Source organism: Theropithecus gelada, chromosome 15 (genome assembly GCF_003255815.1).
Source record: "Theropithecus gelada isolate Dixy chromosome 15, Tgel_1.0, whole genome shotgun sequence".
NCBI lineage: Eukaryota > Metazoa > Chordata > Mammalia > Primates > Cercopithecidae > Theropithecus > Theropithecus gelada.
The window spans coordinates 11,684,923-11,704,809 of NC_037683.1; the positions used below are offsets into that span (position 1 = coordinate 11,684,923).

General features: G+C 44.5%; 1 protein-coding gene across 2 annotated transcripts in view; it reads right to left on the minus strand.

Moving 5' to 3' along the window:
• The window catches only part of GARNL3 (GTPase activating Rap/RanGAP domain like 3), a 172,226-nt gene that overhangs the window by 41,076 nt on the left and 111,263 nt on the right, over positions 1-19,887 (minus strand). For both annotated transcript variants that reach the window (XM_025360304.1, XM_025360305.1), the window contains 8 exons: positions 19,360-19,463; positions 18,397-18,505; positions 16,473-16,518; positions 14,856-14,962; positions 12,277-12,392; positions 10,297-10,401; positions 9,124-9,198; positions 5,599-5,710 (listed from right to left, as the gene is read on the minus strand). In XM_025360304.1, coding sequence (XP_025216089.1) covers positions 5,599-5,710; positions 9,124-9,198; positions 10,297-10,401; positions 12,277-12,392; positions 14,856-14,962; positions 16,473-16,518; positions 18,397-18,505; positions 19,360-19,463 — 774 coding nt within the window. The remainder of the gene's footprint in view (positions 1-5,598; positions 5,711-9,123; positions 9,199-10,296; positions 10,402-12,276; positions 12,393-14,855; positions 14,963-16,472; positions 16,519-18,396; positions 18,506-19,359; positions 19,464-19,887) is intronic.

Below are 19,887 nucleotides of genomic sequence, written 5' to 3' on the forward strand. Positions count from 1 at the left end.
CACAATACGTTCAAACACTATTCTCCTCCTAGCTCAGGAACAAGTACTGGTGCTTTCTTCCCATAGGCAATTCTATATTCCGAACTCTATATAGGGGGCATAGCAGCAGAAGCATGAGAACGCTATTTGTGTTCATCAAAGAAAAAGCAACATCTCTCAATACCATTTTTTACTAGGGTTGTACCAAAGGCCTGAACACCAAGTTAAAAAAAAAAAGAGCAGCCATTTCTCTCAAGTATTTTCTTATTGTTATGTAATATTTGAAATTACATTATATCTTAGGTCATATTGTATACGTCTCAAGAAAGCAAAATTAAAATTTCCTTTTGGATTTCAGATAAATACAAACACACTCTACCCTAACATGTCCTGTGTTTGTGGCAATAGTAGTTTGCCTATACATTTTCGGTATTTTTTCCCAAAGGAATAGGAAATCTCCTTTTTAGACAAAAACATAAATAAAGAGAAGTATCAACTAAATTGCCAAAATAGCAAGAAAAACGAATTGAAGTGGGAATGCTCAGGGAAATCTCCAGTAAATGGATGGTTCAAGACACTGCACTTCCACACAGGATTTGTTGTTGAGGTTACTCACTGGGAATCGAAGTTGCTAACAATTACTTTGCTCCTGGGGGCCCCGAGGACACAGGGGGCTAAAGGAATTACTAACGCTGTTCCATTCAGTTCCGAAAGCAAAAGGGTCTGTTCTGAGATGGACGGCAGAATCAGGGCAAGGCAGAGGTGTCCGGGATGGTGGAGACATTTGGGGCAGAAGTGGCTGGCCCAGTCTTCACCTGCATTTATTCTGCAAATGCTTTGCTGCAGGGTTGGATTTGTTTAAAATTTAGGAGCAAGGGGCTCTGAGGATCTTTTCTTTTCCAGAAATCTAAGTGTGGTTGGGAGTTCATCCCTTCATGGGTGGTATCCAGGAGGGAGCAGAGCTTTCACCATCAGGATTAATAACTATCCCGCAAGTGGGGGAAGGAGCTCCCACTCCTGTAGGCCTGTGAGGGCTCAGATTTGTCAGAGCACAGACTAAGCTAAGCTTAGTAATATATCTAGGGCTTGTCTCTTGTTCCTCTTAAATATTGGGGTGAATGCAAATTTTACAATAGCTCATCAACCACTTTTCTGCCTCCTCTACCCTGGGCTTCCACAAAATGGAACTAATTCTCAGGGTCTTTGTACTTCCATTGGGGCAGACTTAATTTTTCAAAACATGGGATGATCACCCTAATACCCATCATCATAGTTGGCTAAATAACTACAATTATTCCATTTGTGGGAGAAGAGCAGTCACAGCAGGGACAGGTAACATACACTAAGGGCTTTCTCTATGCCAGACCCTAATGCTTAGGGTTTCATATGTTTAACTTAAATGTCCCGATGACCCTACTAGGTAGGAACTTATAATATTCCCATTGAACAAAGGAGGAGCCTGAGGCTTGGTGTTAATGACTTGTCTGGGGTCACACCTCCAGCATGTGGAGCCCAAGCCTGTGCAAGGACAAAGCCATGCTTTTCACCGGTGTTGGAACATAAACTGGGATGTTGGAGCAGCCCCATATCCCAGTGGATAGAGATGCGGCCACAGCAGCAACAGCACTCCAAGGAATTATTAAATGACAGAGGCCTTTCATTTTACATAGGAACAGAGGTATACATTGTATAGCTCCTGAGCTATGTACAGAGTGAATACGCACTTATTCTCCATCCAGTCTTTCTCAGATGGCTGAACAAGTTTGTGTACAACACAAGAAGGAAGTGGAGGCAAGGATCTGACAGAGTGACAGGTGGATTTAATGACTGACTGATGACAATGCTTTCCTTCCTGTAATCTCTTTATGAAGAACAATCTTTTAGAACCAGCTTTTCTGTTACTGCAAAACCAAAACACATGGTGAGAGCATATTTAATCAGTATTTAGTTTCCTTTCAAAGTAGGTTTTGCTAACTTAGGATACAAAAGATCTTGATTTTTAATAATGACCTTGAAAGGAGTAGACTCTCAAGGGATACATCTAATGAAATTAAGCAAAGGCTAATGGGATAGAGTGGAACTCAGTCTGAAACAAAATGGATGGACTCACTCATGGCAACAGTTCATAATATCATTAAATGTAGACAAGAAAAAGGTAAACAAAGAAATAAGAGAATTGTGGCTTAAAAGCACAATAAGAAATACAAAGAAGGCCCTGAAGATTATTCTTTTTTTTTTTTTTAAGCAAAAACAAACAGAAGCATCATCGTACAATAAGGACATGAAAAAACTAATTCAAATCATAAATCTAAGCCAATGGTGGGTATAAACAGCTACACCCACCATCCTGTCGAAGATGACTTCCTTCAAATTTGGAAGGAAGAATTTCCTGGCAAATCACAATACTCCTTATATCTGACATTTCTATTAAATTTTGGATCCTTAAGATAAAAATTTCAGAAAGGAACCTGGTAATTTTGGTTTGGATTTTGCATTTAAAAAAATAGAGGCAACTCAAATAGAGTATTTCGGTTTTAGGCAAGCTTACGAATAGTCATTATGAAGCACGCTTTCTCTTTCCCAAAAGGGCAAAAGGGAAGGAGTGAACATTCTTTAAATCACAAAATTTTTCATAATTATTTGCCCAGGACTATATTTTTGGAAATCTGTGTTGGAGACATTGGTAGAGTTTAATATAATGTAGTTGGTTTAGTGGAAAGAGTCCTGGACTAACAATCACATCTGGGTACCAGTTCCAGATGTGCCACTAACCAGTTGTGAGATCTTGGTTAACTCGCATCATTTATTTAGGCCTCAGCTTGTTTATCCATAAAACTACAGACTGCACTAAACCTCTAAAGTCTGTTTTTTAAATTCCTTTTGTTGTTGTTGTTGTTTCACTTTTGGTAAGATCTAAGGATTTTATTATTATTATTATTTTTTTTTTTTTTGAGACGGAGTTTCACTCTTGTTGCCCAGGCTGGAGTGCAATGGTGCAATCTCGGCTCACTGCAACCTCCGCCTCCCAGGTTCAATCAATTCTCCTGTCTCAGCCTCCCGAGTAGCTGGGATTACAGGCATGCACCACCACACCCAGCTAATGTATTTTTAGTAGAGACAGGGTTTCTCCATGTTGGTCAGGCTGGTCTCAAACTCCTGACCTCAGGTGATCCGCCTGCCTCGGCCTCCCAAAGTGTTGGGATTACAGGCATAAGCCACCGAGCCTGGCCTACTCTTTTCTTTTCTTTTTTTTTTTTTTGAGACGGAGTCTGGCTCTGTCGCCCAGGCTGGAGTGCAGTGGTGCGATGTCGGCTCACTGCAAGCTCCACCTCCCAGGTTCACGCCATTCTCCTGCCTCAGCCTCCCGAGTAGCTGGGACTACAGGCGCCCACCACCACGCCCGGCTAATTTTTTGTATTTTTAGTAGAGATGGGGTTTCACCGTGTTAGTAAAGATAGTCTCGATCTCCTGACCTCGTGATCCACTCACCTCGGCCTCCCAAAGTGCTGGGATTACAGGCGTGAGCCACCGCGCCCGGCCTTTTTTTTCCTTTCCTTTTCTTTTTTTTTTGAGACGGAGTCTCGCTCTGTCACCCAGGCTGGAGTGCAGTGGTGTGATCTCGCCTCACTGCAAGCTCTGCCTCCCGGGTTCACGCCATTCTCCTGCCTCAGCCTCCGGAGTAGCTGGGACTACAGGCGCCTGCCGCCATGCCAGCTAATTTTTTGTATTTTTAGTAGAGACGGGGTTTCACCGTGTTAGCCAGGATGGTCTCAATCTCCTGACCTCGTGATCCGCCCACCTCGGCCTCCCAATGTGCTGGGATTAGAGGCGTGAGCCACCGCGCCTGGCCTACTTTTTTTTTTTTTTTTTTTTTTGAGATGGAGTCTCACTCTGTCACCAGGCTGGAGTGCAGTGCTGCGATCTTGGTTCACTCCAACCTCCTCCTCCAGAGTTCAAGTGCTTCTCCTGCTTCAGCCTCCCAAGTAGCTGGGACTACAGGCACCCGCCACCACATCTGGCTAATTTTTGTATTGTTTTAGTTAGAGATGGGGTTTCACCACATTGGCCAGGCTGGTCTCAAACCCCTGATCTTATGATCCACCCGCCTCAGCCTCCCAAAGTGCTGGGATTACAGGCGTGAGCCACTGCGCCCGGAAGGATTTTATTACCTCTTAGCAATTTCATAGAGACGTAGTAAAGATAATAGCTGCCATTTAATAAGTTACTACTATGTGCCAACCACTATGTAAACACTTAATACAGATAACTTTAGCCCCTCCTTGTAGTTGTGATCATCATCCCATTTTGTTTCACCAATTTTCATCATTATAAACTATTTTCAGCATCTTAAAAAATTATCCCCAATTTAGAGAAACTCAAGGCTCATAGAGGGTGAATTTTCTTTAAGATCACAGTTTCCAATCATTTTGTAATTTCAAAAATTATATACTGAATTTAAATTATAAATTCATGAATTTTAAATTATCTGCCTTTTGTTAAGTTCATTATAGATACAATGACTATGGGCACACAATTGAAACACGTATCAAAAATGACAGATGAGGTCAGAAACAGTTCCATCCATTATGAAGCATGGCTCACATCTATCATACTTCAGAAGGCACCGGGCATGGGGCCCCGGCACACAGCAGGTGCTTGGTAAATGTGCCCAGTAAGTGCTGGAGGGAGGATGTATAGGTTGTACTGAAGGATGGGAAGATGCTCCAGTTTTAGGCCATTATGTCATTCTCACAGTGGCGGCTTTGGGATTCTCACAAAATGTCACTATGGTAACCAGAGACTGGGCAGCTGTTTCTGGGCAGTCCGAGGAAATGCCCTTTGAAGACATTGTCTCTGTGCCTATGGCTCCCTCTGAAGCCCAGGAGACAACCTGTTACTAGTGTTTAGCTCCTCTGTCATTCATTCAGGGTCTGGAATAATCTAAAGGGGACTCCTGATGGAAGGGACCACACCGTCCTTGAGTCTACACCTGCTCTGAAGTTGCACCCTCTCTGGGCGACGGTGGCTGATCTGTGGTGACAGAGAACAGACTAACTCCCCGGGAAGGCTGATCTATCTGGCTGTCAGAATGTGTGATTTTATATTGAGCTGAAATCTGTCTCCTTGTCAAAATCTTTTTGTTTCTATATCCATCAAAAATGAGTTATCTAAGGTTCTTATGGTTTGTTTTGGAAATCAGTACTTTTTGAATCAGAAATTTTTTTTTTTTTTTTTTTTTTTTAAGACTTCGAGAGAGAGAATGTCCCTGAGACAGTGGTTCTAAATAATGTGTCCTTGTTGATTTAAAGTAAAATGTTGGAGCGATAATAAGTATTGGCTCAAAAGGAGATTCTTTTCACAGGTTATTTGATATCCACAGTCCCATCATATATTTTGGGAAGAGAACCTATGGCCCACCCTCCAGCATGCTTGGCTCAGAGTATATTACTTCTGCTTGCCCTGAAAACAAGGGTTTAATTTCATAAGGAAATAAAACTTCGCTAAACTCTCTGCAGACCACACATTTATGGTCTAAAGGGAGTTGGTTGGTGGTCACTCATCTTAGAAGTACTACAAGTTATATGAAAAAGACATTTGTAGGAGCAGCTACTCACTAACCATCCACTAGCAAGACGCCAGCATCAGTGGAAACCAGCAAGGCCTGGCCCCAGGGATCTGCACACACGGCTTCGTGAGGGAAATTACTGCAGAAACACTGGGGCTCCCACGGCTGTGAGGCAATACAAGCATCGGAAGATAAGTGCACCAGAAAAAATACACTGCAGCCCACCAAACGGAAATGTACAGTACCACACCTGAAACAGTAACACAGATACCCCCGTGGGAGCGGAGTCACTCCAAACCCTGGGGTCTAGACTCAGTTACCTTTCTTAGGAAGAAAAGTCTTCTTTCAAATACGTATGCAATAGAAAAAGAGTGAATTCACAGGTTTCTGGCACCATAACCTGTCTCCAATATTATAATGTTTCTCAGGGGCAACTGATGCATTCATAACGGTTTCTAAGCAAGCATTTTGCTTTAACACCTGGGAGCTGGGCCAAATGGTGCCTCTGTTTTAGAGAATTCATATTAGTTTCATCATTAAAGGAAGTCCCACATTATTCTATAAGAAAGTCAGATTCCTGTGTTGCTGATTCAGCAGATTAGTAAAACATAAATGATGCTTTAAAAGGTTGATATTGTTTTCACGTGAAAATGCTTATTGACCCACATAAGATACAAAATCTTAAAGAAAAAATAACAGTTTGTAGAGTGCAAGTGCTGTGAACAGAGCTACTCAGGTTTCCGCATGACATATCTATACCGAGTGAACTCTTCTTAGTTCATTTCCATCTCAGCCATAAAGGGGGAGCCTTAGAGCCACATGTGGATGTGTGGAGTTGGAGGCATTGTATACCGTGATCTTAATCACACCAGAATTGTGGACATTTTCAACAGAATTATTAACTTCCCTCCAAAGCATTGGATGAGCCTCAAAGAGTTTGTAGAGATTCTCAGGCCCAAGTTGAAGTCTTACATCTTCATTTTTACTCTCAATCAGGCATCAGGGCCCGATGTGTCCCACCTGGTGCTGTAGTAGACCCTGTGTGTGCACATGTAGGTGTGTTCTTAAGTACCCAGGCAAACATGCACTTGCATACTCAAGGTAAAGCGAAGGGCAATGGGGACCACCTTTGAAAATAGCATTAGGGCTGGGGGTAAATACTGTGTGTTACTGCTCTCTTAGAAAAGGAAAGGATGCTCTCCCTTTAGGAAATGCATGGCCTTAAAAAGAATATTCTAATTGCTAAGATGAGACTTGTAATGTTCTAAAAAGATCCCCTAAAGAATGTGAAAACATTTTGTAAATGGAAAAAAGGCTAAACAAGTGCAAGTCATTGATTGAAATGGCATTTCCCCAAGAAAATTTCTGGCAATTCTGAATTTGTGACTTCACCAAGAGAACATAAAAAAAGCAAAGTTAATATAAATGTCAATAGGGAGAAAACACAGACATCAGCATTAGGTAACACCAAGACAGAACAACCAGTTCTTAGTAACAAAATGTTTTCTGCCCAGAGGACACAAGTTTGGAACACTAAGGCAGAAAGAAGTTCTTCCCCCATAAGATCCAAGGGCCCTACAGGATCCACAGAGGTGTCAAGGAGGTCTGTGAAACCCCCCAAATTATACTCAAATGCTGCATATATGTGCCATTTTAACCTTTTTTTTTTTTTTTTTTTGAGACAAGGTCTTGCTCTGTCACCCAGGCTGGAGTGCAGTGGTGTGAACATGGCTCACTGCAGCCTTGACCTCCTGGGCTCAAGTGATCCTCCCGCCTCAGCCTCCTGAGTAGTTGGGACCATAGGCGTGAGCCACCATGCCCGGCTAATTTTTTTTGGAGACAGGGTCTCACCATGTTGCCCAGGGTGGTCTTCAATTCTGGGCTCAAGTAGTCCTCCTGCCTCAGCCTCCCAAAGTGCTGGGATTATAGGCATGAACCACTGCACCTGGCCCCATTTTAATGGGCGGGTGCATGCAGGGTGCCTACTGCTTTTCACAGGTGCCAGTGACCATGTGAGGTCTGAGTAACTGTTGAATACTGGGATGTGCAGTGTCAGCAGCAAACTCAGATCTGGCCCCATAGTTGCTCTGGTCTGAGGACAGACAGTGTTTGCCATGGCCCTGGACTCCCTTCCATGGGGGAGCCTTCATGTGGATTCCACCGGGTGAGAATGTGGTCTCCAGGCCTTCATGTCTAAGTGCAGACTCTTCCTGGGCTCTCTCTAAGAGCATGACCACAGCTCATGAAATGATGAGTGCTGAAGAGGTGGGCAAAGCTGGGTTCTTTGGGCACAGAACACTCTTGGGAGCAGCAGGGGACTCTGGTCTCTGCAAAGCCAACTGCACAGCAGCCCATGGGGCCCTATGGAGCTGAGTTTCTCCGAGGGTGGTCTTTGGCCTGCGGGTGGGTTATAAGTACTGACCTCAACAATGGACGCTCACTCTCTGTTATTACCTGGTGAACAAGTTATGGTTCCACAGACTTCTGTTTTTAATATAAGCCTAACAACTTATTGTTATTAAATCTTACTGGAATCTCGTATCTATAATGTGCTTGGAAACAGTACATTCCTACTGTGCACAGGAATAAGCAGACACTGGAACTGCTGCAGCCTTTGGGAAGGATGCTTTGCCAGTAGTCTTGTCTGAAGTTGGTTGTGGTTTTTAGGGTTAATTATATTTTGAGCTCATCATTTTCCTGAAACCAGACCTCAAAGCACGTAGGATCACATCATCTATATCTTTATCAGTAAGGTAAATGTATTCATAATTATTTTGCTTTTATAATGGGTGATGTGCTATAAATCTGTCCCATTTAACTTTTATGTATTCTGAATGGAGGTACTGTTCTACAATACAAAATCATATTCATAATATAATTTGTGTATTTTTTTCTGTTCTATTCTTGATGATCACTTAGTTTTTACCCCCATGGAAAGTGGAACAGCATGTAGATAAATAGCCAAAGAATTTTTTGGCTGGTTGAGTGAACTGTAGATTAAGCAGTGGTTTTTCAGCTGTGGTCTGCTAACCAACAGCATCAAGATCACCTAGGAAGCCATTGGAGATGCAAACTTTTGGGTCCCACCCCAGACCTGCTCAACCAGAAACTCTGGGGGTGAATTCAATACACACTAAAGCTTGAGCAACACTGCCCAAGAGCCTTGCTGTTTAAAGCATGTCTGTGGTCAGCAGCACAGGAACCACGTGCAAGTCTGTTGGAAACATAGACTCTTAGCCCCACCCAGACCTACTGGATCAGAACATGCATTTGGTCAAGGTGTCCAGGTGATATGTATGCACATAAAGCCTGAGAGGCCCTGTGGGGCCTGGCCTGCCTGACCAGGTTGGTCCTCCAGCAGCTCTGCTCCATTGAAGCAGGGGAAGGCACGCACATACCATGGCAACACAGAGGCTCTCACTAAATGGCCACTCAATTTTGTCTAGGGCTTTCCCTGAGGACTCTGCAATAGACATGCTCTTCTTCCTTCTGCTCCCAAACCTTTTTCCAAGAATCTCAATCATTTCATTAATGAAAATGGGAATTCAAAGTTCAAATTGAAAGTATCATGAACTCACCTCTTTTTTACAGATCCCTGAAGCTGCCAAGCTTGATGGAGCATCCCCTCTTACAATGGATTTCAGTTTTAGTGCCTTACAGAACAGAGATCTCTATTAAAGCATACCAGGCGGCAAAAGTACAGCAGGATAAACAATTGTGATTTGACAAAAATTTAATAAAACAGGAGTAATTGCAGGCTAACATTTCAGGTTCCTCTACTGACTTGTTAAGAATTGAAGTTAGCTGGACATAGTGAAGCCTTAATGACAGTGTCCCAACCCAAATTATCCAAATGCATTCTGTCATTTCAATTAATCAATATATCATTACTGTGATTTATAAACCAGGAGCATCGAAAAAATACAGATTCTCAGGTCCCGCCTCAAACTTGATGAATCAGAATCTCTGGAAATAAAGTCTGGGTATCTTTAAACAAGAACCAATGTTTGAGAACCTTGTAATAATGCACCTGTTTTGGGAAAAAGCTATCTTTGCCTCTAAGCTTCCCTTGATTACATGGCTTTCCTCTCTCCACCTGCCTTGCCCAACTTTCTACTTTTGGGCCAGAACTTTATTTGCAGCTGAGGGCACTCCTCCTTCTCCACGCTGTGATGTGCGATCGAGGCAGACAGCTGTGTCGCCTCCCAGAACTCAGAAATATCAGTGTCACATGCGAGCAGGGCAAAAAGAGAGTGATTTTCTCCAATGTCTGGAATAAGGGGATGACTGGGCACCAACTAACTTGGTGGTGACTTGGATTGTTTCCAAGTCATAGGATTGCAATTCAAGTCTTCTGTCAGTGCCACTGCTACTCTGTGCTTCCTCCTGCCAGTCATGGGTTCCAGAGGCATTTCCCAAATTGGTTCCTCACTCTTCAGAAAATCCCTAGGAGGCAGGCAAGTGGTCTGTGCTCTGTGGAAGAGAGGGGGCCAGAGCTGGGCCCTGTGGCTACTTGCCTCGAGGCAGCAGCATTCCTACCTCTGCAGAGTGCTGCTCTCTCAGTGATGCCTGCAGAGAACTGCACCTACTCGGTTCTCAAAAATCTCACTCGTGGTTGCCACAACAATCCTAAGAGAAATTACAGAGCTCCTACAGCAGCAGGCAAACAAAGTCTTTGCACGTGGGCCATCTGGTTAGGATGGAACTCAAAACTACATGTCTCACAGAAAAGGTTTCAGAAGAAAACCCACCTGCCCTATTCTAACGAACTCTGCCTGGCGGGCCTCCTCTTTCTTCCGTGCTGACTTGGGCGACTCTGGTAAGACATCACTAAAAGATCGTCTATTAAGCATGTTCTAAAAAAGAAAAAAAAGTTATGAATTCCACAAACATTGTTAAGTCTCATCTTCTGGCTTCTCATAGTGCACAAAACTATTTATCCAAATGGTCCTATTTCTACCTTCTGTTTCATTCACTCAATAAGCATTGATGGAGCACCTGCTGTGTACCAGGTCCATGGTAGATGCTAGATTCAGAGTCACTAGGTGGAAAGCCAGCGTTGCGTGGGGGCTGAGGACATGGCTTTGAAATCAGCAGACCTGCAGCTCTATCACTTACTAACTTACTAATAGTGTGATCTGGGCCACCACATTGCACAGCTCTGGGATGCCAATCTTACACAGCAGCACCCCCTGGAACACAACCAACTGAATTCTATGAGAATGGTGCCCGCAGAGCTGTGCAAATCTGTGGCCCTGTGAGTCGCCTTGAGCAAATCAGTTAATTTCTGAATCTGAGTGTCTTTGTGTGGTTAATACCTGCCTCCTAGGTGCGTTATGAGGTTTAAATGAGGTAATGCATGTAAGGTACCTCACACAGTGCCTAGTGCATACTTAGTAATGTTAGTTCTCTTTAAAACTATAGTCACTGAATGGGGTAAGCTCATTCAATCAGCAGGTACTGACTGAGCACCTAGTCCTCTGCCAGATTTTGGGAATGTGATAGACATGGTCTCTCATGGAGCACAGGGTCTACTGGGAACACAGATTGAGTAATGACATGTTTAGCACATGTGATCACTGCTACGAAGGGGAACTGTGGCAAGTATATGAAAACATTTAACAGGGGACCTGGCTTCAACTGGGGGGCTAGGGAAGCCTGGCTCAGGCAGTGATGCTTCAGCTGGGATATCATTACTCATGTTGAAGGACATCATTACTCATCTTGGTACCCTCTCTGTATCTTCCCTGACCTTAGGGAATTGACAGATTACCCATTAAGGTTTGCTCTTTAGGGTCCTGGGGTTAGCCTGGCCCAATCTCTGTGAGTAGTTGGGGTACACTGACCAGGCAGAAGTTAGGAAGTGCCTATGAAATGGTGCTGGTCGGCCGGGCACAGTGACTCATGCCAGTAATCCCAGCACTTTGGGAGGCTGAGGCGGGTGGATCACCTGAAGTCGGGAGTTTGAGACCAGCCTGACCACCATAGAGTGACCCTGTCTCTACTAAAAATACAAAAGATTAGTCCGGTGCAGTGGTGCATGCCTGTAACCCCAGCTACTTGGGAGGCTAAGGTAGGAGAATTGCTTGAACCTGGGAGGCTGAGGTTGTGGCGAGCCGAGATCATACCATTGCCCTCCAGCCTGGGCAACAGGAGAGAAGCTCTGTCTCAAAAAAAGAGAGCACATGTGCACCTGAAGTGATAGGAAGGTGTTGGGTCTCATCAGTGTGGCTATGCCTCAGGCCTATGAAGTGTCTGGGTCTTCAGTAAATGGGAATGCTTGTTTCAGTGACTGAATATGGGGCTGGCCAATAAAACTCCAAAAAAAAAGCACCCTATCTCTTTCTACAATCCCACTTTTGCCTACCCATCAGCTCACGGGACTGGCAATGCTGCGTAGTATTACTAAGAACAGCCACCCCAAATAAAGCCGTCTTCAATGTTCCAGAGACTGCTGATTGATACCCAACCTCCCTGTCCCTGGTTTGCACCTTGATTTCCACAGGCCCTGGCTTTCTGGAAATCACATTCCTGTATATGGAAACCCAGTGTCCTTCCTTCTTGTGTAACAATGAGAGACTGCCAGTCCATGGTGGCCACAGCACAGTCCTGACAGCAAGGATCAAGGCGCCTCCTATGTTTTCTCACCAGGGCCTCATCGCTGAGTTGAAGACTGGTGTTCTCAACTCAGACCCCATAAGAAGGAAAGAAGACCATGGACCCAGAATTACCTTATGCAAATCTGGCATCAAATCCTGGTGTAAAGATCTAATCAACATATCCAGGGTACGCCGACGCTTCTGGGCAAATGTTGGGGTTTCCAAAGTGGCTTTTTCACCATTAATTACTAAAATAAATCAAGTTAAAAAGGGAATTACAAGATATCTCTTGCCACACACACAAAATTGAAACTATGCATGTCTGTTCTTTTCTTTAGTTCTGTGACTGGGAATTTTTTTGTTTGAGGTTTTTTTCTTTTTCTGCTTAGTACTTTGGAACAATCCATTTTAAAGCCTCATTTCGGCTCAATAAGGGAAAAGGTCAAGATTTTTGTTGAAATGCCATTTCCTGTAATCTCGGAGTTTTCAACCTTGCTGCTAAATCCACTTTGGAATTCCAAGACCCTCTGATCCCCGGCTGCCACCTGTCTTCTCAGTGCACCAACCCCTCCTGGTCCTTCCTGGCCCCACACTCCATCTCATCAACACACCCTCCCCATCACCTTGAATCTGCAATTCTTCTGCTATTTCTACTTTCAAATCGTCAATGTCAAATCAACCTAGCCCTTTGTTTCATTTCACCCCAAGTCTTTGATGACGCTGATGAAAGTCCCTCTGTTGACTGGCTCCACTTACATGCTGGGTCCCTAGCGCTGCTGAGTGATCTCTAATTGGTGGTTACAGGTCTTTAGTGGCTCCTTCCCTGCCACAGGCCCCCTACAGTGAATGCTCTCTTCCTGAGCCCCATGCTGCCAACACCCTTTCAGCTTCCAGTAGCTACACCCACTCTGTTGCTGACTGTTTCAGATCTGTTTCTTGCTCTCTGCATGATCCCCTGGACTTGAACACATGAGACTCGCACAATTTCACACACAATTTCAGCTTTCTGGCTTGATTCGAAAACTCAGAGTATCTGGCAACACTGGCCATGCCACATGCTCTGAAAGGACTCAGTTGGATGCAGTGAGTACACACTCTCAAGTGTGTCACAGCTTCCAGCGCTCCTGACTGTCCTCTGCTCAGTCCGCCTCCCTTGCTCATGCTCCCTGCCTGGCTCTCCAGCCATCTGAGTTGGGGACCTTGTTCTAGCATTTGAAATAATCAGTATAAACTCTGGAAAAGGACAGACAAAATCATCATCTGTTGCACATGGTTTGCAGTGTCTGCTGCCTCTAATGTGTCGAGGGAGACATCACCACGGACCCTGGTATAGGTTGGAGTATGGGAGGTAACAATGCTGGTGGTCCAGCTGGAAAGAGAGGGAGCCCAGCTGGAAAGCAGAGGGAGCCTCAGTAAAGGTGTCTTTCATGTCTCTGTTCTCCAGGAGAAAATTGTGGAATCATGCCAAGGTCTCTGTAAGGGAAGGGAGGGGTTTCCCATGGAAGAGAGGCTATCAAACAGCCTGGCCAGGACTTGGATGTTTCTGTGACTAGAACTGACACTTATGCTTGGCACTGTCTGTTTCTGTGCAGAAGAAGTCATGTTCGGGACTGTGAAGGAGTGACTGGGGAGACAGGAAGACAGAGGACAGACAACATGTGCCCGTCCCTTGCCCTGGCCTGAGGGACTGGTGTGGGCCAGTACTGGAGTAGGATTGAGACTGGAGGTTGGGGAATACTTGTCCATGGAGGACTCAGTGAGGCTTTGGACTCAGTCAATGCTTCCTTGAGGCCAGGTGACCAGGATGGACAGAGAGAAGAGAGGGGCACTCCAGATGTCTCAGAGCTGCATGACAACAGTGACAGACTTAGGCAAAGACTGTAGTGGGGAGGAGTTGGGGGTGGCAACAGGAGGCAGCCAGCAAAGCAGCTGCAATACCCAGCATACCTGGCAGGAGGCTGGAAAGCAGTGTCTTCATAGAGGGCACAGACTGAGCAGCGCTGCCAGGACGTGGGGCTGGCAAACTGCAGCGGATGAACCCAAGTAACTTGTTTCTGATCAGTGACACAGTCCCACCATGGGACTACCAGAAATAATTCCCAGGGGTGCCCTGAGGAGGGATGTGCAGAGCTCTTGTGCTTTAGGAGATGGGGCCTCAGAGTTGGGTATTTGGGTATCACCAGTAGAGTGAAAATATGTGCTCACCAGCAAGTGATGCCTGGCAGTCTGGGTCTACACACATTATGTTCTCATTCTGTCTCTCTCCCACATATGTGCATGGGTGCACATATACACTCACACAAGTGTGCACACACATTCCCCAACAAACTCCCTATCCCTAAGCATATACCCACAACCACTCTTTCCCCCACCTACATCCCACTCTCTGACAGATACAGATACATATACAAGCAGAGATTCAGCAATGGCTGTACCAGAACACAGGGCAGAAAGGTGAATTTGAGGCCCGAGGGTCCTTAGTGGATGAGCGTAGAGAAGCTTCAAGGCAGGTGGCAGGATGGAAGGTGGGGATGAAAACACAGGAGAAAACGCACCCAACACGACCAAAATACTAAACATATGTTGTGCAAAGAATTAACGGAACATGGAATGCTTAAACAATGACGTTCCTTAAACACCATCCTGGGAGAATCTGAAGAAATGTATTCTGACAGAACAAACTGCAAAACCATTTCAAACCAGAAACTTACATTTCACTAGCAAAAAGTCCCTGAATTCCTGGTGATCTGTAAACACTGGTGGAGTTGGCAAGGGAGGGCCAAAGAGTGGTACGCTCTCTTCTGAAAATATTTTCAGCCTGTGTAGAGAATATTACAGAATTAGTTGGTTTTTCTTCAAAGATCATCACTTGATATGGTTTGGCTGTGTCCCCACCCAAATCTCCACTTGAATTGTATCTCCCAGAATTCCCACATGTCATGGGGGGGTGATTGGGGGGAGGTAATTGAATTATGGGGGCTGGTCTTTCCCGTGCTATTCTCATGATAGTGAATAAGTCTCATGAGATCTGATAGGCTTATCCGGGGTTTCTGCTTTTGTTTCCTCCTCATTTTCTCTTGCTGCCACCAGGTAAGAAGTGCCTTTCACCTCCTGCCATGATTCTGAGGCCTCCCCAGCCATGTGGAACTGTAAGTACAATTAAACCTCTTTATCTTCCCAGTCTTGGGTATATCTCTATCAGCAGTATGAAAATGAACCAATACACCACTATTCTGTCCTTCCATTTGTCCAGCTGCATATAGGATGTGTCAGGAATATTTGTTCCATGCCCAGGAGTGCCTCCTCTGGTCTGCCAGAGCCGAGGCCACTTCCTCGCTTTCCCCTCTAGCTTAGTCAAGGTGCTTTGAGGGCAGAGACCAGGTCTTCTTGAATCCTCCACGGTCCAACCCATCAAGCCAGGTACCCAGGAAGAACAGCAATGGCCATCACTGAGCACCTGCTGCATACCAGGAAGCATATTTGGTATTTTAAGATACAGTATTGGCCGGGCGTGGTGGCTCAAGCCTGTAATCCCAGCACTTTGGGAGGCCAAGACGGGTAGATCACAGGGTCAGGAGATCGAGACCATCCTGGCTAACCCGGTGAAACCCCGTCTCTACTAAAAAATACAAAAAACTAGCTGGGCGAGGTGGCGGGTGCCTGTAGTCCCAGCTACTCAGGAGGCTGAGGCAGGAGAATGGCGTGAACCCAGGAGGTGGGGCTTCCAGTGAGCCGAGATCTGGCCACTGCACTCCAGCCTGGGCGACAGAGCGAGACTCTGTCTCAAAAAAAAAAAAAAAAAAAAAAAAGATACAGTATTGCCTCTGACTGTCACTACACCTGCCAGGGTAGTGTCATTACCTTCACTCTACACAGAAAGCCTGAGGCTCCAAGAAGAGAAAACATTTTTTCCAAAGCCTCAAATAAATGATAGAGCTGGGATTCGAACCCAAATATATTTGGCTCGAAGTTCAGGTTCTTTTTACAACATAATACCTTTTAACAGATTAATATTTGAGAACAGAAAGATAAGCAGGCAAGAAGGTAGACTAGGAAAGGATGAAGATCAAATATATCAAACCTCTTCCCATGGTAGAGTACCATAAAATATCAAACTAACCCTGACCCCTAGGTCTCCTGCATGGAACAACACCGGATGGAGTAAATGTTTCCTGAAGAGACGGTGGCCTTGAAGAAAGTTTTGTAAGGTGAGGGCACTCATATTAAATCAATCAAGAAACACGTATATCAAGAGTCTTATAAAAATCAATGCTAAATTAACAAGCATGAGAATCAGAACAAGCAATCGAGACAAAGTCATTACCTACCTGTAACTGTCATTTTGTTGATCGTACCTCACTAAGGCAAAAATATCTGTGGTGATGGTTAAGGGAACGAATCACAACACTGATGCTCACAACTGACAGCTTGTGCTCTGAAAATCCCTTGTGCAGAGTCATTCTCAACCAGCGCTTCTGTGCTAAGGGTACCTATCACTCTCAGGTTGGGAAAGAACCCATACTTCTTTCCAAGAGATAGCCCACGGAGACTTATGTGAGGGCACCATGAGTAGGTTCAACGTTTGCATGTGCATCCTTTGGGGAAAAGGGTTAAATCTCCAAAGCTGTCAGAAAAGCAATAGAAATATAGCTATTAAACAACTAAGCAGTCGGCAAAGCAAAAAGAGCAGTTCCCTCGCCTGGAAGTACAAACAAGATCCCAATAGGAAATTAGTAATACATTTCATCTCACACATTTGGAAAGGGAAAGCAATTTAAATGTTTCCGCTGTATACCTTCCCTTTCTCTCCTTTTGGGTTTGGGAGACAAAACAAAACAAGCCTGTTGTAGCTGGTGGCAGATTCTGAGCAGAATCTACTTAGCTTGTGCTGGGTTTGTGGAGTCTAAAATAGTAGGAAAGAATCCATCCAGCTTCTTTCTTTCTCCCACTCTTCTGCCTCCCCTTCCACCTCCACCCACCATCTCCCAACCCCTGCTTTCCTTAGCTAGGGTTATGGAGCCATCAATTCCTTAGTGTCTCCATTTCTAGGCTCCCTGGAATGAATCTGCCTTAATCATCTGCTTGCCCCTTTTCAGGGACAAATGTGCCAAGTCCCAAATCTAAAACATGTAACTCAGTAAAATTCTAAAAAAAAATGACTACCTCTCAATCACCTGAACAGTCACCTCACCGTCGCTTCTGCTGTGAAGTTGGAGAAGTTTTCTGTTATACAAGAAGAGCCACCTCTAGAAAGGGGAAATATTAGCCCTAAATCTCAGGGGACAGGGGCAGATACTACTCAGAAAGCAGGGATGAAAAGGGAAGAAAACTATAACCAAGGTGCAAGTGCATATCATTTGCTTCCCTACCATCATGGAAGAAAGTTTGGAAACTGTTAACTTTTAAACACTTACTTCCATCCTCTATTTTTATGTCACAAGGAACAAGTCCAAGTCTCCAGATGCCATGAGTCACCGTGGGCCCGTCTCCAAACATGTTTACTTGGAGCCTCCAGGGAAATGAGTAACTCGACTAGAATTTATTCTGAAAATGCTGATTTGTTGCCTTTTGCTTATTATGTACAACTAGTAGAGCCACTAACTTTGGGTTTTGGTGTCATGGCCTGGGACCCAGAGTAACAGGGCCACAACTGAGTGTCTGCTGGGCGGGCCAAGCTCATGCCCCATGCCTGTCTGGCAGAGCTGAGCTCAGACACTGCAGGAGCTTCAGCTCCACTGCTGGACTTTGCCAGCAATATGAGCTGAACAGGGATTAGGGGAATCAGATAAAAATATTATTAATTCTATCATTTCTCAAATTTCAAGAGATGGTAATACAACAGCTATTACCAGGGCTTAAATCAACAAGGAAAATTATTTTGGCCTTTTATCTTAACTTGCAAGTTTTTATGCCTAAAGCAGATTTCTCAGGGAATTCACTACCTATAATTCTTCTAAATCATTTATGACTGAAGAATAGCAGGAAGTTTTCCTCATTTTATAGACTACCTGAGGAAAGAGACCATATTGCAGGAGTCAAGAATTCCCTGAGAATTAATCCATCTACTACTGAAATGGAAGGAGAGAGGAAGGAGGAACTATACACAAAGCTTAGGAAAAATTCCCCAAAAGTGGGTCTAAATCTAGCATTACAAAACAAGTCCATGACAAGATTTGGTTTAAGCGTCATGGAAGTCCAATGAGGCTGAACCACAGCTTGCCACACTGGAGCATTTACAAAGGCCTAGGATACGTGTAAAGTGGGAACGGATCATGGAAGGCTTAAAGGCAGGAGAAGATTCCTCTCCTTCTTGGAACACAATGGTGACGATATCGTTTCCAATGTGGCGTTTCCTTTCCACCTGTAGTAAGCATAAATAACATCACTGAGAAAGACTCTCAAACATGGCACATTCACAGAGTTAAAAAACCATAACCCAACATAACAAACCACAGCCACTATGACAGAGCCCTGAACTTCAGATATCTTTGACTTCAGGCCTCCCATGTTTTGCCAGCCTAGGCCCTTGCTCTCCAACCCATCTCCTCTGTTCCTATCTCAGTGGCCAAGCTCTGGGGTGGGTCAGGAGTGTCTTAGATAGAGGTTTTTCCCAGCCTGGTACAGCCCATGTAGACACTCAGTGTTAACTTCCTGCAGTGACCTGAAAACAATACTTGTCAACCATGACACAGGACCCACTTATGATATGTCCTGGATAGTCTCATTTTGACAAGACACAAGGCACACTGAGAGAAGGCACAGAGAAGAGGTAACATCTATACAAAATAGTCTCTCAAGAGTCCATGTTGGATAGAAGAATGTTTGAATCAAAGATATTTTAAAAAAGAGAGACAAAAAAGAGTCTATGAAACCGCACTCGCACACATACAAATACCTATACATGTTTACACATAAACACGCATGCACATTATCTCTGATCCCTTATTTCTCTAAGGTGACAGCACCAGTGAGAACAGCTCTTCCTAAGATTTGTTGAAAGTTCCAATACAGACCGCCAAAAGCATCCCTAAATTGGCGGCTGCAGTTCAGCTCATATGTCAACCGGCATAGCCTCTAATTCTATGGAACACCCCTAAATTGGCAGCTGCAGTTCAGCTCATATGTTAACCGGCATAGCCTCTAATTCTATGGAATCATAACGGTGCCCTCTCTACATTCACATCACTATTTGATCCTTTGTATGTTCACATGTACCTGCTGCTTGTTCTCTTTGGAATATGGCAACATGGTGGAAACATGAAACATGATCTCATGCCCTTGGTACACAGTATAAACTGAATGTATCCCTGTGGTATCATCTGCAAAATATAAACATGCATTCAGTGAGCACAGAGGATTCGAGCCAAAAGGAAAGCATTTTCATTTGCAGACTAGGGAAATACTGTACACAGGACATTCTCAAAGATCATTCGGATTATCCACCCGCACGGAAGCAACAACCCTCCACTTGATGCAGCCCCTACATGGAAAGGCCTCTTCCTCTCTCCCTAAGCTCACTTGCTGTCTGATTCACGCCTTGCCTCAGAATGGAGGAGGTCATAAGAAGTCCAGGCTAAAGAGGAGAGTATTGAGCTTCCTTGCCTTGCAGTTGCTGTGAGAGGTACAGGATGAAATTAACACAAGATGACACAAACAATTACGTCCATAAACCAAAAGGAAGTGGTATTTGTGACAGAATTGTTTGTGATTACAAGCAAAGGCTTTACAATTAGGCCGACTTGG